General features: G+C 57.6%; 1 protein-coding gene and 1 long non-coding RNA gene across 8 annotated transcripts; one reads left to right on the forward strand and one right to left on the reverse strand.

Annotated features, from left to right (window-relative positions):
• The first annotated feature begins 699 nt into the window (after positions 1-699).
• On the forward strand, positions 700-27,761 carry TJP3 (tight junction protein 3). 7 transcript variants are annotated; one of them, XM_027584942.2, is made up of 21 exons: positions 700-847; positions 12,096-12,152; positions 12,282-12,391; positions 13,089-13,191; positions 13,444-13,771; positions 14,976-15,079; positions 16,116-16,275; positions 16,550-16,658; positions 17,718-17,776; positions 18,019-18,085; positions 18,310-18,466; positions 19,039-19,147; positions 19,224-19,461; positions 19,579-19,790; positions 22,307-22,402; positions 25,021-25,091; positions 25,471-25,681; positions 25,765-25,865; positions 26,053-26,316; positions 27,112-27,158; positions 27,537-27,761. In XM_027584942.2, the coding sequence occupies exons 2-21, from the start codon at positions 12,105-12,107 to the stop codon at positions 27,634-27,636; spliced, it is 2,694 nt and encodes an 897-aa protein (XP_027440743.2). In that variant the 5' UTR covers positions 700-847; positions 12,096-12,104; the 3' UTR covers positions 27,637-27,761. The 7 variants fall into 7 exon arrangements, with proteins under 7 accessions (XP_027440743.2, XP_027440745.2, XP_027440746.2 ...); XM_027584944.2 differs by having other exon boundaries at positions 700-718; XM_027584945.2 differs by having other exon boundaries at positions 27,116-27,158; positions 27,537-27,695.
• On the reverse strand, positions 3,064-8,083 carry LOC113917252. The gene is made up of 3 exons (XR_003518178.1): positions 7,908-8,083; positions 7,637-7,772; positions 3,064-3,275 (listed from the first exon to the last, which is right to left on the reverse strand). It is a non-coding gene; the product is annotated as an uncharacterized LOC113917252 (long non-coding RNA).
• Positions 27,762-27,795: the final 34 nt, after the last annotated feature.

Here is a 27,795-nt window from a genome sequence, read left to right on the forward strand (position 1 = left end):
GTTGCTTAACCAACTGAGCCACCCAGGCGCCCCAACCTGACATGTGTCTTACACCTACCCACACCCTAGTCTTTCCGAGCTGTGGATGGAGAGTGGCTAGAGGGTGTGGACCTACTGTGTACCCAGCATGGTTCTATAAGCACTTTCCAGACATCCATTCATTTATCCAACTTCTGAAACAGTCCTAGGAAGCTGGGGCTGGTGTTTTTGACATTTTTCAGCTGAGGAAACTGAAGAGACTCAGTGGCATGCCCAAAGCTGCCCAGCAGGGAAATGGCTGAACGCTCCTAGCATAGGAATCCAAGCAGGTGAGTTGGTGGCCAAGGAGCAGAATTTGGGCTCAGATCTGTCCGGTGGGAAGGAGCCAGCTCTGCGGTAATCTGTGGGATGGCACGCCTGCTGGAAGGGCTTGTCTGCCCCAGATTCAAGGAGGCCCGTGAGAAGGGGAGCCAAGAGGGGTTTGCTTTCCCGAGGACCCGCCTGTATGTTCCAGTCCCCGCGCTGAGGCCAGGGGCTCGTGGGCAGCGGCGTGAGCAGGGCGAGCACTCAGCGGCCCTGGCCTCTGGGCGAGCAGGGGTTAAGGCCAGCTGCTCCCACGTGAGAGCACCTTGCGACAAAGCCACACACCCAACCAGCTGCTGGTCTCTCCCTGGCCTTCTGCACCTCCTCCTGCTGGTTCCACCTGACTCGGGACAGAACTGCTGCCTCCACGAGGGAGGTAAAGTTGGGGAACCAAGTGGGGAGGACAGAGCTCAGACCTCAGGGCCCCTCCCCACCCCCATGCCAGGCGGGCACCCAAGCCCCGGCTCCTGCCGCCTGCCCAGAGGCCACCCCGCCTCCTAGACAGGTAAGCCCCCCCGCCCCCGCCCTGCTCTGCGCAGACTGAGCTCCCTGGCCACTGGGTCCTGGGACCCCCATCACCTCCCCTCTACTGCCCGGACAGCAGGAAACTGACACTCCTGCGTGGGCATTTGACATAGTTTCTAAGGGATTATCTGGCTGGCAGTTATCACCCCCTGGCAACCTGCCCAGGACGCCAGAGCCAGAGACTTAAAAGGATCATTGTTGGCCCAGGTGGTGCCAGGGAGGCAGAGGAGGCCCCGGCTGGTCTCTGATCCCCCAAAACCGAGCAGGGGAGGCCTGGGTAGGGAGGTGACAGGCTAGGGAGCTCCCCCTGGAGCCCCTGAAGAGATTCCCAAAGTTTCCAGGCAGTGGCCCCCACCTCCCGCCGGCTGCCGGGACCTGCAGGGGGCCGGGGAGGGGTCCCGCTGGGCTTATCTCACTTATTCCTTCTCTGGGCAAACCTTGCCAATGGAGAAAAGTAAGAAGGGGGGGCGGTGGGCAGAGCCTCCTGTGGGCAAGGTGCTGGATGGTCCCCAAGGCAAAGGAAACCCAGAACCTGCAGAGGACAGGCTGGGGTGGGAAGAGTTTTTTACCGGGTCATTTGCTCCCCAAAGTGCAAGACAAAGAGAGCTTCCTGGCCAGCCAGGTGTCCGATTGCACCTCAAGTCTGTTTGTCTGGGACAGAGGGGGCCCAGAGGGGAGGCACATGAGTCTCAGGGTATATAGCTGGTCTGGAATTGGGGGTCACTCCCAGGGAGTGGAGAGACTTCAAACCTGGAGTCTGTAGGGTTGGAAGGGGATATATCTTGTCTGTCGGGTCCCACCTGCCTGGGATTTGGAGAGAAAACCCACAGAGTGAGATAGATCTAGGCGCCAGCCACTTTGCCTATCAAAACCTCAATTTTCCACTCTGTAAAATGGGTACAATTAGAGTCAGCATGACCCAGGGCGGCTGAGAGCAGCAAAGGAGGGTGCGAGTAATCGAATCTCAGTCATGGGGCGTTGGGGTAAATGGTCCCACCCCAAACTAGAACTCAGAATGACAAGCTGGTTGCAATGTCCCATCCGCCTTCCTGTTAGACAGAAGTTGCACTCGGGCTCAGAGAGGGGCAGCTACGTGCCCAGAGCTGCACAGTAAAGTAGGGATGTCAGGCAGATAGGAGAGCAGGAGGTCTGGGGACTGCCCCTCCCACCCCCACCCAACACTCCGGGCTCAGCATCTTGTAAAAGTCCTTCCTCCATGGTGCAGGGCTTCCGCATGTCCCCGAGTTCTGGCGAAAGTCCGCTGAGGCCAGTTTGGGTTCCTGTTCTTCCTCCTCAGCCTGGCCTTGTGCCAGACGTGCAGTGTTTGCTCAGGGAGGAGCCTGACACCCTTTGGAATGGGCTGAGCTTAGCGGCAGACGCCGCTGGGAGGAGGGGCTGCCCAGCGAGTGAACTTGAATTAAGGAGTGCCTACTGTGTGCTGGGTGCCTTTCCGGGCCCTGGTGATTCAGCAGGGAACCGGACCAACGAAGATCCCTGCTCCTGTGGGCTTGTGTTTTGCTAGAGGAAGACATTCAAGAAACAGGAGATATAAAAAGGAAGGAAATTGTACCCGGGGTTAAAGACTGGTCAGTCTCACAGCGGGGGAAAATGTGGAAGAGCAACAGGGACAGGAGTGAAATGGGCAAAGAGGTATTTTACAACCTTCAGTAGAAAGATCAGGGCAGCCTTGCTGAGAAGGTGACATCTGAGGAGACATGAAGGAAGTGACTATTTGGGGAATGAGCATTCCAGGCTGACGGCGCAGCCTGTACAAAGGTCCTGGGGCAGGACTGGGCCTGGCGTGTTGGAGGAACAGCCAGGAGGCCCGTGTGGCTGGAGCAGAGTGGGAGAGGGGGAGAGAGGGAGGAGGGGAGGACAGGGAGGGGACGGGGGCAGGTCCTGCAGGGCCTTGGGGCCACACGAAGGATTTGGCTTTGACCCAGGGAGGTGGGTGCCGTGAAGGGCTGTGGGCAGAGGAGGGCGGGACCTGACTCGGGTGCTCACGGGCGCCCTCTCGTGGCTGCTGTGGGGAGGACAGACTGTGGGGGTGAGGGCAGGAGCCCGGGGACCAGGGAGACCAACCAAGGAGGCCCGGCAAGTGTGGCTTTAGATCAAATATTTTATTTTGAATCATCTAAAATTGACGTTAAAGTTGTAGATACAATTCAGAGAATCCTCATATGATCCTCACGGGGTCTTCTCCGACATTAACATTTTCCCCAACCGCGGTGTATTGTCAGGACCGATACCAACACCCTCCGTCACCATGAGCTGAGCTGCAGACTATATTCAGAGCCTACGAATCGCCTTTTCTGCCCGTGGCCCCATCTAGGACTGCACAGCCCATTCAGTTGTCAGGTCTCCTCTGCTTCCTCCGGGCTGTGACCTTGTTCCTTGACCTTCACCGCCTGGAGGAGATGGTCTGGTCAGGGCTTTTGCAGAAAGCGCCTTGTTTTGCGTTTGTCTGATGCCTTCCTCATGACTGGATGGGGAGGGGAGAGGGTAGTAGGGGCAGATTCAGGTGTGGCAGGCGCCTAGCATGCACAGGAGGGTGGAGGGATGTCCCAGGGCAACACTGGGGGGGTCCCGGGGCATCTTAAGGAGAGCACTGTGGTGTAGGGGGGAAGGAAGTTGAGGCGGGGCACGTAGACTCTTCTAGAAGCTTGCAGTGTGGGCTGCAGCTGTAGGGGGACTCGCAGAAGGTACCCCCACCATCAGACGGGAGGAAGCCGGAGCTCTGGAAGGGAGCTCTGCTGCAGGGGAAGAGCAGAGCCCTCCCTCTTCCTGCCTCAGTTTCCTCATTTGTATAAGATGGGGACCTGGTTCCAACTTCGGAGCAGTATCACGGGGAGGCTTCAAAAGTAGAAGCAGCAGCGTGACGTGGAGCAGGTGCATGGAAGGTTGGCCTGGGCGCTCCTTTTGCTTCCTTTCCTTCTCCACTCCAGGGCAGGAGGGAGTCAAGGCCCCAGTGGGGAAAAATGAGGGTGATTTTATGGTGTTCCCAAGGCCGGAGGGGGTCCCCACGAGGCTGTTTATATCAAGGTTCTGTCTTTCTGTGCAACAGCTGGAGGGTAGGACTGAGACCCCTGCCACCTTTGCTCACAGTCCCTGTTACCAGCCTGGCCTCCGCACCTGTACCCCAGGCCAGCTCCCCTCACTGGGCCCTCATTAAAGCTCCCCCACAACCTCCACGTTGCCAATCCTTATGTGTTCTGTGGCTAGTCCCGCCGCACCCGGAATGTGTCCTCCCAGGGCACACAGCACCGGTCTTTCTCCTCTGTTCAGAATCTTAGGTGGCTCCCCAGGAGCTATTTATTCATTCATTAAGCACTCACTGCACACCAAGCACTGTTCTAGGTGCTTGGGATACCATCGGTGCTTGGGTAGAGCTTACAGACCAGCAGGGAGAAGAGATCTTCCAAAAATAGTCCCATAAATAAAGGTGCAGTTAATAAGCTACGACCTGGGGCCCCTGGGTGGCTCAGTTGATTAAGCGTCTGCTTCGGCTCAGGTCATGATCCCGGGATCCTGGGACTGAGACCTGCATCGGGCTCCCCGCTTGGAGGGGAGCCTGCTTCTCCCTCTCCCTCTCCCTGCTACTTTGCCTGCTTGTGAGCTCTCTCTCTGTGTCAAATAAATAAATAAATCTTAAAAAAAAAAATAAGCTGCGACCCCAGCTCAAGAACATTCAATAACTCCTTAGCATTTGTATAGTGATTGAATATCTGATCAATGCCAGGCTTTGGGGTACCCTCTAAAACTATCTGTGTTTCTTGCCTCTGAACTATTTCACAGCCCTGTAAATTAGATGAAACCGGTAGCATGGCAAATGATTCCGGTCCATAGAAATGCAAATGAATTTTGTCCTACAGAGACTGTTGGTTATTGCCCTGTGGTTATTGTCCAGCTTACTGTCTATCTGTAAATTCATGTCAGCATTCTTGATGTATGTGTAGGCGCGTGTGTGCGTGTGTGCGTGTGCGCACATGCGTGTGTGCACGCACGCATGAACTGTCTGCAGTTTGGTTCATGGTGACATAGGATGTTGGTGTCTTAGTTCTGACAATATACCGCAGTTGTGGAAAATGTTAGTGTTGGAGGAGACCAGGTGAGGGTCACGTGGGGACTCTGAATTGTATCTACAACTTTTCTGTCAATTTTAAATGATTCCAAAATGAAATGTTTGTTTGTTTGTTTGTTTTAAAGCCAGACCTTGCAGGGCCTCCAGGTCTGACCTCCCTGGTCCCCCTGCTCCTGCCTTAACCCCCCCACCGTCGTCCTTCCCTCAGTGGCCACCAGGGGGCGCCTGCGAACACCCAAATCAGGGTTCCCCTCTGCCCACCTCCCTGGGGATAAAAGCCCAAGTTCTCCCCTCAGCCCCCCAACCCCTCGTTCCTCTTCCTGCCCTTCCCTCCTCCCTCTCTCCCCCTCGCCCACTCTGCTCCAGTCACATAGGCCTCCTAGCTGTTCCTCCAACATGCCAGGCCTGGTCCTGCCCCAGGGCCTTTGCACAGGCTGTGCCCGCTGCCCGGAACACCTAGATCTCTCCATGGCTCCTCCCTCATCTCCTTTAGGTCTAATTGTTCCTTGGCTTGGATCCCTCTCACCTAGGTCACTCCTACTAAACTCAGTTCTTATTTTGAATGCCATTCCTCAGGGAAACCCTCCCTGAGCCCCTAGCCCCTGTGGTGTCTCCCTGCCAATGCTCTCAGAAGCCTAGGTAGTACTTTTTCTTTATGTTATGTGACGATTCGATTACTGTCTGGCTCTCCTAGGTCTGTCTCATCAGTCCTGGGTATACACAGGGCCCCAAGCCCCCTACGTGAGCCCCCACCCCCACGCTCTCACCCCTCCTGTGGCCACCACTCTCGGGGGCCTCAGTCCAGCCCCAGCTCTCTCTCTGGGCCTCAGTTTCCCCCTAGGCACTCAGAAAGGCGGAGCAGAGTCATCTCAGGGGTACTTCTGGGACCCCACCTTCCCCATTCCCTCATGCCATGCCCGCGCTTCTCCCTCCTGGTTGAATTTGGCACTGAAATTTCAGATCAGAAGTTAGTTCCGCCGGGTTCCTGCTTAGGTACTTGGTGCATAGTAGGGGCTTGAGACATTTTTGTTGCGTTAATGGCCGAATAAAAACAATGAGTGCATGAATGAAGTAGACTGACCGAAAGCAGATTTTTATTTCCTTAAAGTGATCTGGCTGGGGGGTGGCTGGAATAGTGGGCTTAAAGCCAGCTCCTCTGGCCTATGGGGCAGCACTGGCCACACCCTTTTTCAAAACCCTGCATTTGCTGGCTGGGTTGGTGGAGCCTGGGACTCTTGATCTTGGGGTCATGGGTTCAGGCCCCACCTTGGGTGTGGAGCTTACTTTAAAAAATAAAACAACCTGCATTTGAGCACAGGATTGTCTGATGGGTACTAGGGAGCCATTGAGAGTTCTTGAGTAGGGCATGAATACATGGGAGCAGCATGTTGGGTGGCTGGAAGAAGACCATGTGTCTTGGGGTGGTTGCCCCCCTTCTGAGAGTGGCCTAGAGTGGGGTTTCTCTACCTCAGTGCTATTAATATCCTCAGCCAGGTCATTCCTTGTGGGGAACAGTCCTGGGTGCTGTGGAGTGATGAGCAGCACCCCTGGTTTCCACCTACTTGACACCAGGAGCACCAGTCTGTTTTGACAAAACAAAATGTCTCCAGGCATCTCCAAGCGGCCCTCACGGGCAAATTCCCCTACAGTGAGAAACACTCGTATAAAGTGAGGGGTGTGGGGTCAAACAGAGCCAAATCGGGGTCCAAACCCTGCTCTTGCCAGTCAGGCTTGCCCCTCAACCCAGCTGCCAAACGGACACGTGGATTTCATTATGTGTAACTGCAGCGAAGCAAACACTCAATAAACGTGAGCCAGGAGCCTCATTACCACAAATTCAACCCATTTAGTCCACAGACAATAGTGTTGAGGTCTGTGGTAGAGCAGGAGCTCAGGATGTTCCCCACATATGGGCCACTCCCGAGTACTCACAGCCACGAACACCCACAATGCATGTCAGTGGGGAGCTTATTTATGTTTTCCTATGACTCATTAAAACAAATACACAGCTATTAAAAAAAAAAAAAGTTTGACCTTTTCCACCTAAAATCGTTTTGTATACCACCTGCTGGTGGCCAAAGATCACATTGGGAAAAAGCTGAGCTCCCCCCTCCAGCCCTGAGGTTTTGAGTCGGTCCTCAGAGGGGTTTCTGCAAAGGCTTACTGTCTTGGGGACCTTTGGAGATGCTTGAGGGGCCCATGCTGGCTGACTGGGCTCTGCGGACTTGTGTTTTTGGGAGAACTGCAGTGGGGAGGGGTAAGAAGTCAATTTGGGGGGGGGGCTCAAAGATTTTTATTATATTGTCTGCTTGTTCACTTGGCAAACTCTTACCCAAACTTCAAAACCCTAGCTGCAATGCTCCCTCTTCCAGGAAGCATTTCCTGATCCCCCAGTTTCCTCGTTTCTTGTCTACCTTTCTGTGCCACAGCCTGGGTGGGATTCCTCTTTGCCAGAATTGAGTGCATGAGGCCAGGAAGGGGTGTCTATGCCTAGATTTGCCCTTTCAACCTTGGCATGAGGTGCCGCTCAGGAGCAGTTGGGCGTCAGGGTCTATATAGCAGTAAGGAATGTGTGGGTGTAGCCAGGGTCAGCCCCGACCATCCAGGTGATTCCTCCCTCACTCAACCCCCACCCCCAGCCCCAAGGAAAGGTCTTCCTGCCCTGGTCCCGTCATTCCCAGATCTCACCTTCTGAGGCTCAGGAGGAAGCCTGACCTTTGCTCTCAGGAGCCTGAAGAATTTCCTCCGGCCAGCCCCGCCCTCCTCAGCTGGGGGCCCAGCCCCGCGCGCGGGGTGCGAAGACCAAGCTCTCAGCAGCTCGCACCTGCGTGCATCAAAAGTCCGTGCCTCAGACCTCACCGGGCCTCAGTTTCCCTTCTATGTAACGGGGGTAAACATCCCGGAGGTGGGGTGCCCCGAGAAAGGCTAGCGTTCTGTTCTGGAGGTCTCTGGCACTCACCCTGCTCCTGTTGCAATAGATGTCCCAACTGAACCTCGAAAGGGGCCCGGTCCACGGACGTTGAATCTCAGGCTCCGTTCGGACACGCAGCCGGAATTCCTCCCGGGTCTTCACTGCAGCCTTGTCTGGCCGGTCTCCCTCCCCGACGGCCGGCAAGGGCTCAGCTGGGTGGAAAACCCGGCCTGGTATTCCCGCCCCGGCGCCTGGATCCTGCGACTGGGGGCGAAGGCGGCCTCCGCGGCGTCCCGAAGGCGTGTCGGGGCGGAGGCGGGGCCGGTAGGGGACACGGAGGAGGAAGGGGGGCAGGTGCAGCCGGGAGCCGCGGAGCGGCCTGGAGGAGGGCGAGAGCCGGGCGCTCTGTCTGCCGCCAGCATCCTCAGCCTCCTCCCTCACCCCAAGGTGGGAAACGATTGACCCTTTTCAGGCCCCCCAGGGGCAGGGACGCTGGAGAGCCCAGGGGGTGGACCATGGCGGTGAGATTCCAGGCGAGTAGCCCGCAGAGGGCGGGAGGGGGAGGGGATCTAGCTGCAGTGGGGCTTGCGACCTCGACCCAGGACCCCAGATCACCCCAGATTACAAATGGGGAAATTGAGGCCCAGAGGAGTAGGGTAGCTAGCCTGAGGCTGCGCAGCGAGGGGCGTTCGCGCCCGCTGGTCTCCCAAAACTGTCTCTGGGGTCTTTTTCTGCCCCAAGGTCTGCCTCCGTTACCCGGTAGACCTGGGTTCAAATCCTGGCTTTTCTGTATAACTTCGGGCCAGTGAATCAAGGCCTCTCCGTACCTCGCCTATAAAATTGGTGATCTTCATTTTAAAGAAGGGTGTAGGGAGGATTCTAAGAGGAAAATGTGTCTTTAAGCGCTCGGCACGTATTAGGTGCCCTGTAAAGATGTTTACGCCGGGCTCCCAGGGTGTTCCGCCGAATTAAGCTTGAGTAACCGTGGAACGGCAGCAGTGACTTCTTTTGTGGGCTGGGGTGGCTTCGGCGAACCCGACGAGGCTGCTGGAGAAGGAACCACCATGTATTGGGCGCCTACTGTATACAAGGGCAGCAGAGATAGGGGTCGAGAGGCCGTTTTACGCAAGAGCAAACCTGCTGGGAGGGAGGGCATCTCCGTGTCTCTATTTGGGGGGACCTTACCCTCCAGGCATGGAGCTTGAGCTGACTCACAATTGCCGATAGTGCCGGGCGGAGGGGCGGGGTGGTGGTGGTGGTAAACTGAGGCCGTAGGGGGAATGTGGCTCCCCCCCAGACCACACTGCCAAGAGCCCTAAGGCCGGGCAGTCCAGGTTCCCGCCAGCTTTCTTCCTGGCTGCGGGGACAGCTTCCAGAATTCCCTCCCCCAAGTGGCCTATTTGTGGCCCCCTTTCCCGCCTCCCCCTGCGCCTTTGTTCCCAGCGGTGGGGGCGGGGAGGGGGAGAGAGGACTGCAGTCCCCGAGCCTAGTGTCTGGGGTTGTGTGACTGGGTACCACCTGACCTGCCCCCTCTGGGCGACTCCTCTCCTCGTTGTTTGTCACCGGCCTGGGGCTCCAGGTGGGGAAGCAGGTGCAGGCCCCGCCCCCTCAGAGCTCACCTGGTTGGGCCGCTGGCTGAGGGCTCTAGCAATTCTGGACACACCGGTTGATTTCCTGGCTGAATATACTTTTTATGTCACCATTCACCTGTTCCCCAAACTGTCTCCCTGCTGGTCCTGTGGGGACTATGCGGGGGTCCCAGGGCCCCCAGCCCTGCCCAGCAGCAGGCCCCAGACTAGAGGGGTGTATGGGAGACATCCCAGATTCCAATAATTAGGGATGTGAGATGTGTGTATGGGGCCACTGAAGACTCATTTCCTGGAGGAAGAGACAGTGGCACTGGGGCTGTGAAGGATGAATAGGAGTTTGCCCAGAGAGTACATACAGCAGGTACTAAGGCTTGGAGTGGAGGCTAATCGCAGGGCCTGGGAGGTGCCAGTGGCCATCACTAGAGCTCAAAGAGACAGCCTCACCCAGCCTTCACAGCCCGGGAGGAAAGACCAGAAATTTGCAAACTGGTGATTACACAGGATATTTTAAGATGGTATGAAGGCCACGAGAAAACACAATAAAACACGGAAGAGTGATAGGGAGCCAGGGAAATTTGGCTAGCCAAGGTGGGCTCCCTGAGGAGGCAGCTTTTGAGCTGAGAACCCTAGTGGCAAGGGCTAGCTGTGCACAAATCCTGGGAGTGTGTGTTAGGCACAGGGGAAATCTGTGGAGGTGAGCTGGGCTGCGGGGCCAGTGGGGTGAGGCTCAGCCCCTCTGGGTTTTAGTCAAGGCCTCTGACAGCTGAGGAGGTGAACCTACGAACCGCAAGGCCGGACAAGCCTGGGGCACCTGCTCCTGTCCCCCTGGGGGCCCTTGTTCCCTGGGGACCCTTGTTCCCTAGGGCTGTTTCTTAAAATAAGGCCAGGAAATCAAAATTCTGGAGGCCATTTCCCGATTCAAAGCGTAAAATTAAAGCCAAGTAAAAAGACTCTGTTTTGAAAAATGAGTTTCAGAAGAAAACAAAACAAGAATTAAGCAGAAGGGTGCTGTGGCCTTGCAGTGAGGAGCGAGGGTGTGGGACGGGCTGCCTGTGTCCCCCGTTTGCTGTGTGACCTCAGACAAGGTATTGGACCTCTCCGGGCCTTCCTTTCTCCTCCCTTAAGGTAGGAGTAATAGTGGTGCCACATCCGAGGGCCCCCCAGGATTGAACGAGCGGGTGTGCGGAAAGCACTCGGCCGCCAGCTACGGAACGGTGTTTTCTTATCCATGTGCAAAGGAGGAAAGTCTGTATTCTCCCCTCTCAGGACAGCTGCCGCGTCTCTGGAAGCTTCTCTGCCCAGGCTCCCTCTGCCTTTGGCGCGTGGCTCCTCCTTGCCCGCTCCGGCACCTCAACCCTGAAAGACCGGGCAGCGGGGATGGGGGCAACCCATTTTACAGGAGGGGAAGCTGAGGCTGGGAGAGGCACCTGCACCGCCAGTCAAGGGGTTTGAGTCTCGGTTGTGAGACTTGTCCTCTCAGCTCCCTGGTAACTGCGGAGCCCGGAGAGCCCGGGAGGCCCCGCCCCGGGCTTGGTTCCTCTCTTCCCCCGCCCTCCTCCCGACTCCTGCTGCCAGGAATGCTGCTCTCCCGGGAACCATTAAGAAGAGGCACTGGGGCTGCCGGCGCAGGGTTTTCTGCCGGGGGAATCACCCACCTGCGGTGGCTGGGGAGGGGGCGTCCTTTCTACCAGGCCCCCCAGGGAAATAGGGCCACTGAGTTTTGGGGGGGTGGGCTCCTCGTCTCTGCCTTCCCTCTAGCAGGGTGGGTGTCCCGGAGTGCGGCCTTGCACGTGCATCTGTAGCGTGGGCCTGAAAATAATCTGGTATTTCCACATTCCCCAGCCGCCACCTCCATCAGTGCTGTTGGCTTGGCAGGTGACTTTGCCTCTCTGTGCCTCAGTTTCCTCCTCTGTGACATGGGGATAATAGAATCTCCCTTCAATGAGTGGATTAAATGAGATAGTACATGGAAAGTGCTCGGCGCAAGGGAAGCCCTTCCTTCCTTCCTTCCTTCCTTCCTTCTTCCTTCCTTCCTTCCCTCCTTCCATAAACAGCTGTTGAATCCCTGCTATGAATCAGGACTCCACTGCGAACGAGACAAACAAAAATCTCTGCCTTCCAGATCTGATTTTCCCTCCCCCCAGTCTTGACACACCCCCCCCCCAGGCTTGACCTCCTCAGGCATGGATCCCTTGAGGCACTGATCCCCCCCCATCCCCCCCAGGCACTTGCCTTTTCTCTGCTCTTACCAGTTTGGTTCACTTAACCCAGGGTCTCAGCTTTGGCATATGAACATTTGGGCCCAGATTGTACTCTGTGTGGGGCTGCCCTGCTCTGTGGGGGGTTGAGCAGCACCCCTGGCCCCCACTTACCCGGTGCCAGGAGGACTCCCAGTTGTGATGACTACAGATGCCTCCAGATGTTGCCAAATGTCCTCTGGGGGGCAGAGTGGTCCCTAACTGAGAACCCCTGACATAAATCCACTTTGCCGATACAAAAGCTGAGGTCTCCAGAGAGGTAGCCACTTGCCCACAGGCTTGGACCATGGGAGTGTCAGAGCCGGGCTCCTCACCCAGGGCAGGGGACCCCTGAGTGCTCCAGTGGACCTGCCATGGCCTCACGCCCACCTTCCATTCCCTCCTGTCAGGTGTTGGACATGGAGGAGCTGACCATTTGGGAACAGCACACGGCCACGCTCTGCAAGGTGAGGCCTCCCTCTCCCCGCGTGGTTGCCAACAAGAATGTCTTCTTGATCCTGGGCTGCTCGACAGGATGGGAGAGCCTTTGTCCCCATGGGAAGCAGAAGCTCATCCTATGTCTCATCCTCTCCTAGGACCCCCGGCGAGGCTTCGGCATTGCAATCTCTGGGGGCCGAGACCGGCCCAGTGGATCCGTGGTTGTGTCTGATGTGGTACCCGGGGGACCAGCGGAGGGCAGACTGCTGTGCGTATCAAGGCAGCAGGGTTGCTGGCCAAGAGGAGGGACCTGTGCGGGCCAAAGCTAGGAGCCAGGAAAGTGCCTGGCGCCTTCCAGCTCTGCCAACACAGGGCTTGGAGCTGGTAGCAGGATGGCGTTGGCGATGTGGCCCTCCCTCTCCCCAAGGCACTCTCTGGTCCTCCGATGTAGGTCTCGGGGTCATAGTGGCCCCACGGCATTCCTGGAATGGAAAAACTGGGAAACCTGTTTTGGCTGGAGGGAAGGAAACCCAGTGGTCTGAGCCCTTGGGGGCAGGAGGCTCCTGGGAGTTATGTTGGGGGGAAATGGTTCTGGGCCCTGAGTGGCTGACGGGTGATCTGGCTCAGCCTGGAATCAAGGAACAGCTTCAGAGAGAGAGAGATGTTGAAACCCAGATGGGGAAAGAGGGGGAGAATAGCAGAAAGAGGGGATGGACAGAAGAAATGAGGAGTATGGAGACACCCGTTATAACCACAGCTTCTGTTCTGTGGTTGCATTTTATTAGTACGGTAGCATCCATGATAGGCCCCCATTTTACAGATGAGGAAACTGAGGCCCAGAAGGATAAATGTCTTTGTGAGACATGGGACACCAGTGAATTAGAACCAGGCCTTGTAGAACTGGGGGTGCCCGCCCCAAAGTGCAAGGTGAGGCCTCCTCCCTGAGACCCAGCCTCCTCCCTCAGGACAGGGGACCACATTGTCATGGTGAATGGGGTCTCCATGGAGAGTGTCACCTCCACCTTTGCCATTCAGATACTCAAGACCTGCACCAAGCTGGCCAACATTGTGAGTGGGGGTCGGGTGGGAGGGGCAGCCCCTGGTACAGGGGGCACCTCTGCCCCCCCCAGCCCCCCGCTGAGCCCCACCTGGTCCTGCAGCTCATGGGGCAGTCTGAGCATAAGCGTCTACGAGCAAGTGGAATCTTGTCCCCATTTCACAGCTTGGACGCTGAGGCCCAGAGAGGGGCCAGGGTCCCCCAGGACGACCCAGTGGATGGGGCAGAGCCTTGAGCCGGCCCTCCCTTTCCTCCCCTAACAGACGGTGAAGCGTCCGCGGAAAATCCAGCTGCCTGCCACCAAGGCCAGCCCCTCCGGCCGGGGACATCGGGACTCCGACGAGGCCGACCATGGCCAGGGCTACGAAGGCGACACATCCAGTGGCTCTGGCCGCTCCTGGGGCGAGCGCTCACGCCGGCCGAGGGCGGGCCGCCGGAGCCGGGCCGGCAGCCATGGGCGCAGGAGCCCCCCCGGTGGTAACTCTGAGGCCAACGGGCTGGCCCTGGTGTCTGGCTTTAAGCGGCTGCCACAGCAGGATGTGCAGATGAGGCCCGTGAAGTCCATGCTGGTGCGGAGGCGAGAGGGCGAAGGTGAGCCAGCGGCTGGGGTGTGCTGTTGGCGGTGGGGCCCAGGGTTCCCGCAGAGGGGGGTCGCCACTGCCCTGACCCCCGTCCCGTGTGGCGGGTGGTCAGCAGAATAAAGGCCCCCATGGATGTCCCCGTCCTGGCCCCTCCGGACCTGGGACGTGTCCCCTCACGTGGCAGAGGGGACCTTGTCCCGGCTCCCGGGGTGAGGGTGACCCTGGGTTCCCGGGGGGCCCGGCGTCCTCACGAGGCCCTCACGAGGGGGAGGCAGAGGGTGGGAGTCCCAGAGATGGGCAGACCCTGCGCTGGTGGCGGTGAGGATGGAGGGGGGCTGCGGGCCGGGAAAAGGCCAGAGCCGGGTCTCCCTGGGGCCCCCGGGGGGACCAGCCCTGCCCACGCCGGGGTTTTGGGACTTCCGAGCCCGGAACTATGAGATTCCAAATTGGTATTGTTTAAAAGCCACTAAGTTTGTGACAATTTCAAGCAGCCCCAGGAAACTCACCCACTGTGACATCTATAGAGTGTCATGATACTGGCATTTCCTTCATGACCCCAACAGCAGGGATGTGACCTCTGACCCCATCTCGAGTCAATGGCAGCACTGTGACCTTAGAATTCTAAACATGATGTGACAAATGGCACTGGACATCTGTCCCCACCTTGGAATTTTATTTACCATTATTGTTTTTTAAGATTTTATTTATTTATTTGAGAGGGAGGGAGAGAGAGAGAGAGCACAAGAGCAGGCAGAGGGAGAAGCAGGCTCCCTGCTGAGCAGGGAGCCCGATGGGGGACTCGATCCCATGATGCCGGGATCACAATCTGAGCCAAAGGCAGACACTTAACCGACTGAGCCACCCAGGCGCCCCCCACCTTGGGATTTTAATAGCAAGAGTCACGCCCTGAACACTGATGGTGATGTCATTAAGAGCACCCATGTGGTGATGTGAGCAGGGCGCTGGGGACGGGGACCAGGGCTCTGTTCCTTCCCAGGCCCCTGCCCATGACCTTCTGTGCTAACATCACACGTCCTGGGTCCTGGGTCCTGTCAGAACAGCCCCAGGGTGGCAGGGAGGGAGCCGGGCCTGAGCTCTCCCTGCGGGATGGCGGCCCAGAAGGCAGGCAGGAGGGTCGAGGGCAGGTGGGAAGTCTGAGCTTGAGAGGAGCCCACAGCCCAGGCCCTGCCTCAGTTTCCCTCCGCCCCCCACAGAGTTCGGGGTCACCCTGGGCAGTCAGATCTTCATCAAGCACATCACCGATTCGGGCCTGGCCGCCAGGAACCGTGGGCTGCAGGAAGGAGACCTCATCCTACAGGTGAGCCCAGGCTTCCTGTCGGGGGCTAGACCGGGCGACCCTGCCACCAGCAAGGTCCGCAGAGCTGGCTGGAACCATCGGCCTGCTGGGTGTTGCCTGTTTCCCAGAGGTTAGAGAGGACAACGCAGGATCCCCCCTGCCCCCAGCCTCTGCTCTAACACTCCAAATGTCGGGTTCTAGTATCCCCAGAATCACACGGGGGCGCTGGCCCACGGTGCTCATTCCACAACTTGCCCTAGCTGGTCGGGGCTGATGGTCCAGAGGCCAGGCTTAGAGGCGCGGCTCTGTCTTGGAGCTGGTTTCTTTCCAGACTCCTCTCCTGAAAATCAGTTTCTAGTGATTCCTAGTGTTTGATTTCCAAACCATTTCCAGTTGATCGCTTTGAGAGCCTCTTCAGAGTTATCTGTTTCCAGTGACCCCGAGGAATTGTCTGTTTCTAGTGGTCTGGGGCAGACACTAGAAACAGGTAGCTCAGTGGGGGGGGGGGGGGCGGGGGGGAATGACAAACTCACAATCCCCAGGGTAAATGAAAACAGACGCACCTGCCGGGAAACGTTAGAAAGGGATTCCCGGAGCGCCCAGAGAGGACATTAAATTCTTCCCCAAATTATGTTTCTGACGCACCTCTAAATGTCTGTTTCTAGTACCTCCTACAGATCGTCTGCTTCTGGTATTTTGGGCTATCCACTCCCTGTTCCTTACTTAGACTTGTTTCTAATGTTTGTTCCTAGTGTCTCCCGAGAAATTCCCCTTCTAGGGAGATGGGGCCTCAACCTGCTTCTCATTTTCCCCTAGTGCTCACCCCACCCCTTAGGAAATTGGCCAATTCTGGAATTCTTGCAGGAGTCACTTCTGGGCATGGTCTCCTCAGAGCGGGAGGAATCCAGTTGTATTATTTCCTCTTGAGAATGGCTGTCTTTATGAATTCTCGGGGACTGTGTGCTTTCTAGTCCCCCCCCACCACCAAGCTATCTATTTCTGGTATCCCCGATCTTGCATTAACTCACTTCCTGTCTTCCTTCCTGGCCCCTTTTAGATTAACGGTGTGTCCAGCAAGAATCTGTCTCTGAGTGACACACGGCGACTGATCGAGAAGTCAGAAGGGAAGCTGACCCTGCTGGTGCTCAGGGACCGCGGGCAGTTCCTGGTGAACATCCCACCAGCTGTCAGTGACAGCGACAGTTCCCTCCTGGATGGTGAGGGGCCAGAAGGCAGGCCCTGGGGGCTGAACGGAGGGCGGCGGGGAGGGGGCAGAGAGTGCCAGGCAGAGCCTGGTGGGGGTTGGCGAGGCTCCGAGAGGGACAGAAACTTGCCCAAGGCCACACAGTAAGTCAGGGCTGGAGGCCCTGGCTGAGCCTGACTCGGTCTAGGCCCCTTTGCTGCGAGCGGCCTTGATGTTTCCCTCTGTGAAGTGGGTCCAGTTTGGAAGGTGTGGGCAGGAGGCCTGAGGGGACATGCTTTCCCCTGCAGACATCTCGGACCTCGGCTCAGAGCTGTCTCAGGCGCTGCCCTCGCACGTCCCACCGCCACCCCAGCACGTGCAACACAGTTTGGACGCCAGCCAAACCAACTCCTCCGAGTACGTACCCCCATTGGCCAGAATGGTCCAGCAGGAGGGGAACATGGACATATCTTTTCCACCTGGTGGTCTGCCTGGAAGAGGCGTCTCCCGTCCACCCATAGTCCTCCCTGCCCCCAGGACTGGCTCTGGGTTCTTGGTCCTGGGAAAACCTGATATGGATCAACTTTAAAGCAGAAGGAACTGAATATTCCGACACATCCCAGAAGACTTCAAAGTGCATAAGGCGCCTATTAGGGATTTTCTCTTGGGGGGTACAACAGCCATGGGTGCTTGTTCCTTATGATGATGACAGATGGGGACAGGAGGCAATGACCTTGCATGGGTGTCCTCTGGCGGCGGGGGCTCAGGACGGCAGATGAGGGCGCCGGCAGGGCCGGCTCTCCCTGGAGGCTCGCAGGTGGGGCTCTCTCCTAGCTTCCAGGAGCTTCCGGTAGCCCCTGGCAGTCCTGGGCTCGTAGGTGTCCACCTCCTCTCTGTGCGTGTCTGTCTCTGTGTCCAAATGTCCCCATTTTATAAGGATAGCAGTCACAAGGGATCGGGGCCTGCCCTGTTAACCGTCACATGCTGAGATGGGTGGTCAGGGCTTCAACAGATGAATTTTGAGGGGACACAACTCAGTGCCTAAAAACCTAAGTGCCCAACGCGTGGGGATTAGATAACGAGCACCCTACTCAGGCGTCCTGCACCTGTGAGGTAGGGGGTCTCTCAGTTATCTGTGGCTGTATAACAAAGTACCCTAAAACCCAGCAGCTCCAAACACCAGTAAATGTCCGGGGAGTCCGGAGCTGGGGCGGCTTAGTGGGGCGCTTCTGATGCGCGATCTCAACAGGTTACAGCCGAGGCGCCGTCGAGGGCTGTAGGATTTGGGGGTGGGTGACCCACTCCCGAGCTGGCTCACATGGCTGATTTAGCCATCCCCAGAGAGGGCAGTGGCCCCCTGGTCGCACAGCTAGGAGGGAGCAGAACCCGGAGTTGAACCTGGGTGCAGAGAAGTTAGAATTCCAACAGTCACGCTCAGCATCCATCCTACTTCACCCCAAGTCTGTTCCCCTCCAGGGAGAGCCCCCCACTTCGGCGGGAAAATTCGGTGGATTCCAGAACCGTCTCGGAACCAGGTGAGCAGGCGGCGGAAGGGTGGTGACTCTTGAGCATCCCTCTGGTTTTTCTGATCCCAGCCAGTGAGGCTGTGCCAGGCAGGGCTACAGAGGCTGTTATGGGCCTAAGAGGTCAGGGACAGCTCCCTGGGGAGGATGGGGGGCTGGGTGACAGCACCGTGGGGGCAGGGAGGCCATCAGGCAGCGGTGTGGCGGCTGGACCAGTCCACGGGCTTGGGAAAGAGACTGCTGTTCCCTTTCAGACTCCCCGAGGCAAAGCAGCTATGACATCTACAGGGTGTCCAGCAGCCAGAGCCTGGAGGACCGTGGGTATGTCCCCCAGAAAGACAGCCCGCCGGCCCGAGGCCCGCACATCCCGGGGCCGCCTCCCTAGCACACAGTCCTGCCTTCCGGCACCGGCGTGTTGATGCGGCTGCCATGCGGGGCTCTTTGGGAAACTGAGGCCCGGAGGGGGTGGGGGCTCTCCCGGGGACGCCCAGCACGCCCCCTCCCCGCCCCCTCCGGCCTGACCCCGCCTCTGCCTCGCCTCCCAGGTACAGCCCCGACTCCAGGGTGGTCCGCTTCCCCAAGGGCACCACCATCGGGCTGCGGCTGGCCGGTGGCAACGACGTGGGCATCTTTGTGTCGGGGGTGCAGCAGGGCAGCCCGGCCGACGGGCAGGGCATCCAGGAGGGAGATCAGATTCTGCAGGTGACCTGGGGCAGCGGGCGGTGGGTGTGGTACCCGAGTCTTCCCTGCCCACGTGTCCTCCCCTGTGCCCACCCCTGTGCCCACCCCGAGGGCTGGCCACACCCCCCACGGGCATTTGCACATTTCAACGCCTCTCCCTGCCTGCGTCATGACCTTGTTGGCTGGATCACGACCTTGCTGACTGGGGCGTGGCTTGTCTGGGTCACGACCTTGTCCACGTCACGTCCTGGTTATCGGTGTCACGACCTCATTGTCCAAATGATGACCTTGTCCAGGATGCGTGCTTGTTATCAGTGTCAGCATCGTAATCTTGTCGCTCGGGTCCCGGCTGCGCCCACTGTGTCCTGACCGCGCCCTCTGGGCCACGGCCTCGGCCGGGTCGTGCCTTCCTGGCGAGTCTCGCCTCCCTCCACAACCGTCACCTCCTTACACTTACACTCCTTGTACAATCTTACCCCCGTTCAGTGTCCTCCCTGTTCCGACCCCCTCGCCCCTGCAAGCACGGCGCCATGTCTCGTCCCCGCCACCCTCCTCCCGGGGCTGCGCCCCATCTCGTGCCCCCTTCCTGGCAGGTGAATGATGTGCCATTCCGGAACCTGACGCGGGAGGAGGCTGTGCAGTTCCTGCTGGGGCTGCCGCCGGGCGAGGACGTGGAGCTGGTAACACAGCGGAAGCAGGACAGTGAGTGTGTGTGGCCAGGAGGGCCGGGGCCCGGCGGCGGTGGCCTGGGCGCTCACGGAGCCTCCCCTGTCCGCAGTCTTCCGGAAAATGGTGCAGTCCCACGTGGGCGACTCCTTCTACATCCGCACACACTTCGAGCTGGAGGCCAGCCCGCCATCGGGCCTGGGCTTCACCCGCGGAGACGTCTTCCATGTGCTGGACACACTGTGCCCCGGCCCCGGGCAGAGCCGCACCCGCGGGGGCCACTGGCTGGCCGTGCGCATGGGCCGCGACCTCCGGGAGCAGGAGCGGGGCATCATCCCCAACCAGAGCAGGTGGGCCCCCCCCTTGGCCGCAGCTTCCCTGCCGGACATGGGCATAGCCTCGCTGCCCACTGTCTCTGGGCTGCTCTTCTGCCGCCCTTGGTGATCAGTCCCCTGCCTTCTCCCCAGGGCGGAGCAGCTGGCCAGTCTGGAGGAGGCCCAGCGTGCCGTGGGGGCCGGGCCGGGTGCCTCGGCGGGCTCCAGCGCGCGGGCCGAGTTCTGGCGGCTGAGGGGCCTTCGGCGCGGGGCCAAGAAGACCACCCATCGGAGCCGCGAAGACCTGTCCGCTCTGACCAGGCAGGGTCACTACCCGCCATATGAACGCGTGGTGCTTCGAGAAGGTGAGTCCCTGGGGTGGGGGTGGGGGGCTGGGGGGGGCTCATAAGATTGTTGGAAGTTCTGGGCCAAGTGTTCAGCCACGTCAGCCTTCAGAAGCCCCCATCCTCACCTCTCTACTCCCACCAAAAATACCCATGTTGGGTTATTGTAGGGTGCCGAAGTAAGGAAACAGGAAAGGGCTTCTTTCCTTAAAAATTAATTTCTATTTCAATTGAAATATGCAAACGACATATATAATCTCGAAAAAGAAATGGTTAAAGATAATTTAAATAATTTATCTTGTTAATGTAGCCAAAGTATTATTTTAATAGATAATCCAATTATAAGTTGTCAGTGAGATATTCCACATCCTTTTTTGTGTGTGCACTGTGTTCAAAATCTGGTGTGTATTTTGCACTCAAAGTGCATCTTAGTTCAGACGAGCCACATTTTTTTTTTTTTAAGATTTTATTTACGTATTTGACACAGAGAGAGAGAGTGGGAGAGAGCAAGCACAAGCCGGGGGGGGGGGGTGGGCGGCAGGCAGAGGGACAGAGAGAAGCAGACTCCCCACTGAGGAGGGAGCCCGAGTCCCAGGACCCCGAGATCATGACCTGAGCCAGAGGCAGCCACTTAACTGACGGAGCCACCCAGGCGCCGTCGAGCCACATTTTAACTGCTCCATCGCCCCACGTGGCACCAGACAGCACAGAGAGGGGAGGCTGTACATTCAGTGGGTGCTGCTGGTGCTAAACAGACACCCTTTAAAATACACCCATACTGTGAACAGGCGTTAGACCTAAACCCGCACACGGGTGTTCACAGCATTGTGATTCACAACAGCCAAAATGTGGAAACAACCCAAATGCTCATCAACAGATGAGGAGACATAACACAGTGTGTCCCTCCACGCACGGGAGCGTCCCTAGGCCACAGATGGGAGCGAGGCGCCCACACGCGCTGCCCCGGGGACGGACCCCGAGCCCACGACGCTCAGGGAGGGAACCAGACACGGAAGGCCACACGGGGTGTGCGTCCACGTGGGTGACACGTCCAGAACGGGCTCATCTGCGGACGGGAAGGGGGCTCGTGGGGGCCGGGGGAGGGGACTAGGGCGTGACTTCTGATGGGGACAAATTTCTTTTCAGGGTGATGAGAATATCCTGAAACTAGGGGTGGTGGCTGCACAGCTCTGTGAATGTACTAAATGCCACTGAGTTGTACCCCTTAAAATATACAGTAAAATAGTAAATTTTGTTATGTATTGTTTTAACAATTAATTTTAAAAAGCTAAAAATCTTAAGAAATTAATCCAATATTTAGAAATACACACAAAAGCAGCACATAGATCATAGATCCTCTGAGCACTGGGCTGGCGGGGAGACAGCCCCATCCAGATTACAGGAAGGGAAGCAAGCCCTCGCCCACGGCCTCGGGGGAGAAAGAATTGCAGCAGGTGCAGAGGCCTTTAAAAAAAAAAAAACAAAAAAACCTGCCGGAAGGATGGGAACGGGCTGAGCTGTTCAGGAGAGGAGAAACACTTATTTTTTATTTTTTGAGAAAGACTTAAAAATAAAAGGCCGCCAACTTAATTTTGACCGAAGAATGTTTAGAATAGGGCGCCTGGGTGGCTCAGTTGGTGAAGCGACTGCCTTCGGCTCGGGTCATGATCCTGGAGTCCCGGGATCGAGTCCCACATCGGGCTCCCTGCTCGGCAGGGAGTCTGCTTCTCCCTCTGACCCTCTTCCCTCTCGTGCTCTCTCTCTCTCTCTCTCTCTCTCATTCTCTCTCTCTCAAATAAATAAATAAATCTTTAAAAAAAAAAGAATGTTTAGAATATCTGAATGTATGGAGCTTTTGAGAGAGAGAGGCCTGGAGTTCAGGGGAGGAGAACAAGAGCAGATACCCCCTTTCCTCCTGCCCTCTGTGCCCATTTCCTCAGGGCTAAAATGGTGTATCCATCCAACACTAAACTGTTTTAGTCTTTGTGGGCCAGGTAGTTCCTTTCAGAACGACTCAGCTCTGTGGGAAGGCAGCCAGAGACAGTACGTAAAAGAGTGGATGGGACTGTGTTCCAATAAAACTTTATTTATAAAACAGGCAGTGGGCCGGATGTGGCCCCCGGGTTGTAGTTTGCTGACCACCGAGTTGGCTAGGTTCAGTGGCTCTAACAGACTCCATGTGACACCTGCAGACACAGACAAGATGCCTTTTTTAAGTAACAGCCAGGGGTGGTCCCCTCCCATCTTGTTTTTCTGCCTTACTATGGTCCAAGATGGTGCACCCACACCCACATTCCAGCCAGGGGCAAGGGGCAAGAAGGTGAAGAGCGCTCCTACCTTTCCTGGGAGGATACAAGCTGAACTGTGCCTATCGACGCTGCTTGTACCCTATTGGCCAGGACTAGTCACATGGCTGTCCTTGCCTGCAGGGGACGCTGGGAGACGTAGTCTTTAGCTGGGTGGCCGTGGGCCTGGTTAGAGCTAGCAGTCTTTGCTGCAAATGGGACCTTGATTGTTGCCGTTTCTCTGCCCCTCAGCCAGCTTCAAGCGCCCGGTGGTGATCCTGGGGCCCGTGGCAGACATTGCGATGCAGAAGTTGACTGCTGAGATGCCTGACCAGTTCGAAATCGCAGGTGAGAACCCAGGTCTTTGTTTGCGGTGTGTGTGGGGGGGTCATTTGACAACCCTTTCCCCACCTCTGGGACCAAAGCAGCTTGATGACCAGGCTGCCGCTGCTGCTGTTTATGAGAAGAGTTAGAACAGCCCGTGGAAACATGAGGCACATGAGTCACCAGCACCCCTCTAATGCCGGGGGCCAGATGTCCTGAATCAGTCTTGGCACTCTTAGTGTGGATGGAGCCTCAGAATCCTTCTTAACACAGCTCGCCAGGCAGCCAACGTGCTACCCGTTCCTTCGTTTGTTGAAGAGATATTTATTGAGCTACAGACACAGCATTGAACAAGATGATTGCCCTGAGGAGACCCCAAATTAGCCACTACAGAAACAAGCTGGAGTAGGGGGTCAGCAAATGAAAGCTCCCGGGCCAAATGTGGCCCATCAGCTAAGTTTTTATACAGCCTGCTAACTAAGAATGATATTTACACTTTTTAAAAAAGATTTATTTATTTGTAGAGAGAGAGAGAGCGTGTGTGTGCACACGCGAGAGTGGGGAGGGGCAGAGGGCGAGAGAGAAAATCCTCCAGCAGACTCCCCGCTGAGCGCAGAGCCCCATGCAGGGCTCGATCTCACAACCCCCAGATCACAACCTGAGCCAAAATCACAAGTCGGACACTTAACCCACTGAGCCACACAGGCACCCCATAGGTACACGTTTTAAATGGTTGAAGAGAGGTTAAAAGAAAATGCTGTGTGACACGTGAAAATGATAATGAACTTCCAATCTCGGCATCTACAAATAAAGTTTTATTGGGATACAGCCACACCCACTGATTTACATATTGCCTGTAGCTGCTTTCCAGCAGAGGGCACTATTTGCAGAGCAGATGCACTTAATAAAGCCTCAGCTCAAAGCCCTGTGGGGTCGAGATCTTGGTTAGGAGCCCCCAGAGGAGGGTGGAGGGGCTTTTGGAGGTACAACATCTCATCTAGCTGCTGGAGGATCCTCTGGGTGGGCATCTGTCAGCTCAAGGCAGTGCCAGGGAGTCCAGTGGGTCAGTGTCCCTAAATTCCTTCCTATTCCGTGTGGCTGGGTGACCCTGAGCTGGCCGCTTGCCCTCTCTGAGACATCCCTTCCTTGCCTCTCAAATGGGGTTTCTTGTGCTCGGCGGGAGGGATGAGTGAGGGAAGGCGGCAGATGTGTCCTGCACGGCGGCTCGCGGCTGGGGCTCCCAGGCACGGTGTTCGTGCCCGTGTAAGTTGTGAGTGTTTCAGGAGGTGAGGCTCTTTGTCCGTCTGGCCTTCTCACTGCCCCGGGGGGCTCAGCAGCTTTCCGGAGGCTTTTCCAAGAGCACCCTGGGATGCAGGGCCTGTGGGACAGGAACTTGGCGGGAGGAGGCCCCTGGGTGTGGTTCAGAGGGCCATAGTGTCAAACGACGCGAACAGAACAGAGCTGGTGTCCGTGAGGATGTGGGAATCGGAGCCCTCCTGCATGGCCGGGGGAATAGAGGGGGGTGGCCGCTGGGGAGGACAGTTGGCAGCTCCTCAGAAAGTTAAACACAGAGTCACCGTCTGACCCAGCCAGCGAGTCCATGTCTGGATCTACACCCAAGAGAAGTAAAGGCCAGGGCTCACCCTGGCACCTGCACGCCCACGTTCCCAGCAGCATCGTCCACAGCGGCCAAACTGTGGACACGACCCAAGGCCGGTGAATACACACAGTGTGGTCCATCCACACGCTGGAACACGCTCCAGCCTTAGAAAGGAAGGGACCCTGACACCTGCCAAGACTCAGAGGGACCCTGAGGACACTGCACTCGGTGAGAGGAGCCAGACCCAGAAGGACACATCCCGCAGGACCCCACTCCCAGGAGGTCCCCAGAGGAGTCCCGTCCACAGAGACAGAGAGGAGAGGGTGGGAGCGGGGGCTGGGGCAGGGGGTGGGGACAGAGTCTCCATGTGGGGAGACGGAACGTTCTGGAGACAGAGGCTGGGGGTGCTGCAGGACCGTGTGAGTGTGCTTCACGCCGCTGAGCTGTGCACTTAGAGACGGTTGAGGTGGTACCTTTTATGTTATGCGTGTTTTATAACAATAAAAAAACAGGTAAGGTTGTGTTCCCCCCGTTCCTTTTAGGCGCCCCCCTCCCCGGGCAGGGCGGGTCTCCTTCAGCTGCCTGGCTATACTAGAGGGCTTCCTGGAGGAAGCAGTGCTCTATCAAGTCCTAGAGGACAGATGGGGGATGGGAGAGCAGCTTCCTTTGACACAGTCTGAGCAAAGGCCTCGAGCTGGGGTCAAGTGTGGGAGAGCCAGTGTCTGGAACACAGACTCCAAATGAGGCTCCTCACCCTGCCCCGTGTTGGCTCTGTGACCCTGAGCCAGTGACCTCATGTCCCTGAGGCGGTCTCCCATCTGCCTGATGGGTCAGTAGCAGTGTAGGCCATGGTCAGCAGGGAGACTGAGTGCAGCGAGTGTCAGGCACATGGCTAAGGGGGCTGCTGCTGTTGTTAGGATTGCTCGCAGGGCGATGCGGAGCCATGGTGGGTTCTTGAGCAGGGGAGGGGCAGGGAGGCTTGAATTTGAGTGGCCAGGGGAATGCCCTTCTGAAGCTGCCGGGTTCTCTCTCCCCTCCACAGACAGTGTGTTGAGGATGGATAGCCCCTCCAAGATCATCAAGCTGGACACCGTGCGCGTGATCGCGGAGAAAGTAAGCAGGGCCCTGCTGTGGGTCCTGTTTCAAGGGTGGGGAAACCAAGGCCCAGGTCTCCGACCTGTTCTGGCTCCATGCTGAGCAGCAGGGACTCCCACGGCGCCCCTCGGGGAGGTGCTGTGACGTGGGGGCTCGGGAGGGACACAGCGGCGAGCCCTGGGCTATCCCAGCCTCCCCCCCACCCCCACCCCTCCGACATGCTGGCCTGTGTTGCGAGGCTGGGGCCCACCTTGACCTTGGCCCTTCACCTGCATCTCTGATCAGCTGATCTTTCTCCTGCCTCTTGACCCGTCTCCTGCTCTGTCTCTGCGGTCTGTCCCCCGCCCCCCCCCCCCGCACTCCCCCTCCCACCGTCTCCACTGCGGGCTGGGCCCAGAACAAGCACGCGCTCTTGGACGTGACGCCGTCAGCGATCGAACGCCTCAACTACGTGCAGTACTACCCCATCGTGGTCTTCTGCGCCCCCGAGAGCCGCCCGGCCCTCAAGGCCCTACGCCAGTGGCTGGCGCCCGCCTCCCGCCACAGCACCCGCCGCCTCTACACGCAAGCGCAGAAGCTACGGAAGCACAGCGAACACCTCTTCACGGGTGGGCTGGGAGCTGGGGATCCAGGGCAGGCGATGGGGCCTGGACCCGAGTCTCTCCGCCGCGCTGATTCCCCCTCCCCACAGCCACCATTCCCCTGCATGGCACAAGTGACAGTTGGTACGAGGAGCTCAAGGCCATCATCCGCGAGCAGCAGACCCGGCCCATCTGGACGGCCGAGGACCAGGTACCGGGTCAGGGCTGGGGGCGTGTCCGCGGTCAAGATTTGGCCTGAGGTCAGGGTCTTGACCTGTTTGGGGACTGAGGTCAAAGGCTGGTGTCCTCAGTCGGGGGTCCGGTCTGAGATCAGGGAGGGCCTGGCTTGGTGTGTGTGTGGGGGGGTCTTGGCTCAGCTTGGCCCCCCCGCCCCACAGCTGGACAACTCCTCCGAGGACAACCTGGAGCTCCCTCACCACGGCCTGGCCGACAGCTCTGCAGATCTGAGCTGTGACAGCCGGGTCAACAGTGACTACGAGACAGATGGCGAGGGCTACACAGACGGCGAGGGCGGGCCCCACATGGACGTGGACGAGGGTCCCCCGGTGCCAGCTCTGGCCCGGTCCTCGGAGCCCGTGCTCGTGGATGAGCCCCAGAGCCCACGGGATCACGGGAGAGCCTCCGGTCCCCGAGGGGCCCAGGTGAGCAGGGCACGGGGGTGGCCCTGGCAAGGGTCTCGGGATGCAGCTGAGACACACGGTGCGGGAGCCTGTTTCCCCCTAGGATATCAACAAACAGAAGCTTCTCTGCTGAGATCAGTATCTCAGACCCAGACCTAGGCTATTTGAATGCGTCACTGAACAACTTAAAACAAATGTTTCCACCGCTGTGTTTCCTTATGGAATAGTTACATCTTGACGTCACAAGGTGGTTGTTTAAACTCAGTGCGCTTACCCAAGTCCCAGCCCATACGACTTGGGTGTTTACCAAAAACAAATATTTATATAGTATTTATTCTTTGTGAGGCTGCCTCAGCCCCCACAGTGCCTTTCTATAAATTTGACAAAGGTACCCCTTCCTCCAGGCTCTTTAGTTAAATGTGAAAATGTACAAATCTATGATGTGCTCCCAGGAGTTGTGCAGTACCCGACCTGCTCAACTGTCCATGGCAGCTTGCTTATGGGGCAGGCACTATCCTGAGCACTTTCCATATATGAACTTATTTATGAACTCCTAACAGCCCTCAGGAATTTTGCAGATGGGAAACCCAACTCCTCCTTTGCTGACAGGCTAGGGGATCTCAGCCAAGGCCTTCCCCCCATCCCAGCGTATCTTTTCACTGAAAATTAGAGACGAGCTGCAGACCTGTGTGGGGCTAGGAGAGAGCCTGTGGGCAGCACTGCCTGGGCCAAGGTGGGGAGTTGGGACAGGGGTGCTCTGCATCCCAGTTTATCTTACTTTGGGGGAAGTGCTGACCTCCGTTCCCCCCCTCCTAGGTAGACAGCCACCCCCACCACAGTCAGTGGCGACAGGACAGCGTGCGGTAAGAGCCCCCGTACTCCAGACTGGAGCCCCTCAGAACTTTTCCTGGGACTCAGGCTCAGGGGATGAAGGGATCCAGAACCAAGCTATGTCTAAATGTGCTCCCATCCTTCTGGGCGAGATGAAAGCAGAGGGGCCAGTCCCACCCCACATAGTCAGGGCCCGCTTCCTCAGAGGACTGGGAAAGCTTCCGGAAGGACAGGACATGAGATGGGGCTTTGAAGGATGTGTAGGAGTTTGTTCATGAGGCCTGACCCCTAAACGAGCAGTCCTGCTCATCTCTGTCCACACCCATTGTGCCTAGCAGAGTCAGCCTCAGGTAAGGGTAGCTCAAGCCTCCCCACCGCCCACAGCCTCTCCTCTGTTTCCTGATCCCCAGGACCTACGGGCGGGAGGCCCTGAGGAAGAAGTTTACACGAGCTCGAGATGTGGAGTCCTCTGACGACGGCTATGACTGGGGTCCGGCTACTGACCTGTGACCCCTCCCAGGTGGCCGGCTGACCCATATTCCTTTCTCTCCACCGGCGCTGGGACTCGATTTCCCATTCAGAACCTAGAACCCGCTTCCTTCTGCCAGTCTTTAATAAATAGAGTATTTTCACAACACTGGCTTCTGGAGATTTCTGGGAAGGACACAG

The sequence above is a fragment of the Zalophus californianus genome, chromosome 1 (genome assembly GCF_009762305.2).
Source record: "Zalophus californianus isolate mZalCal1 chromosome 1, mZalCal1.pri.v2, whole genome shotgun sequence".
Lineage (NCBI taxonomy): Eukaryota > Metazoa > Chordata > Mammalia > Carnivora > Otariidae > Zalophus > Zalophus californianus.

What these genes read in the sequence shown, in the direction of transcription:
- TJP3 (XM_027584942.2), top strand. Translation starts at nt 12,105, where the DNA reads ATGGAGGAGCTGACCATTTGGGAACAGCACACGGCCACGCTCTGCAAG. An exon ending in GCGGAGGCGAGAGGGCGAAG is followed by an intron (nt 13,772 to 14,975) that starts GTGAGCCAGCGG and finishes CGCCCCCCACAG; the next exon opens with AGTTCGGGGTCACCCTGGGC. An exon ending in CAGAGCCTGGAGGACCGTGG is followed by an intron (nt 18,086 to 18,309) that starts GTATGTCCCCCA and finishes CTCGCCTCCCAG; the next exon opens with GTACAGCCCCGACTCCAGGG.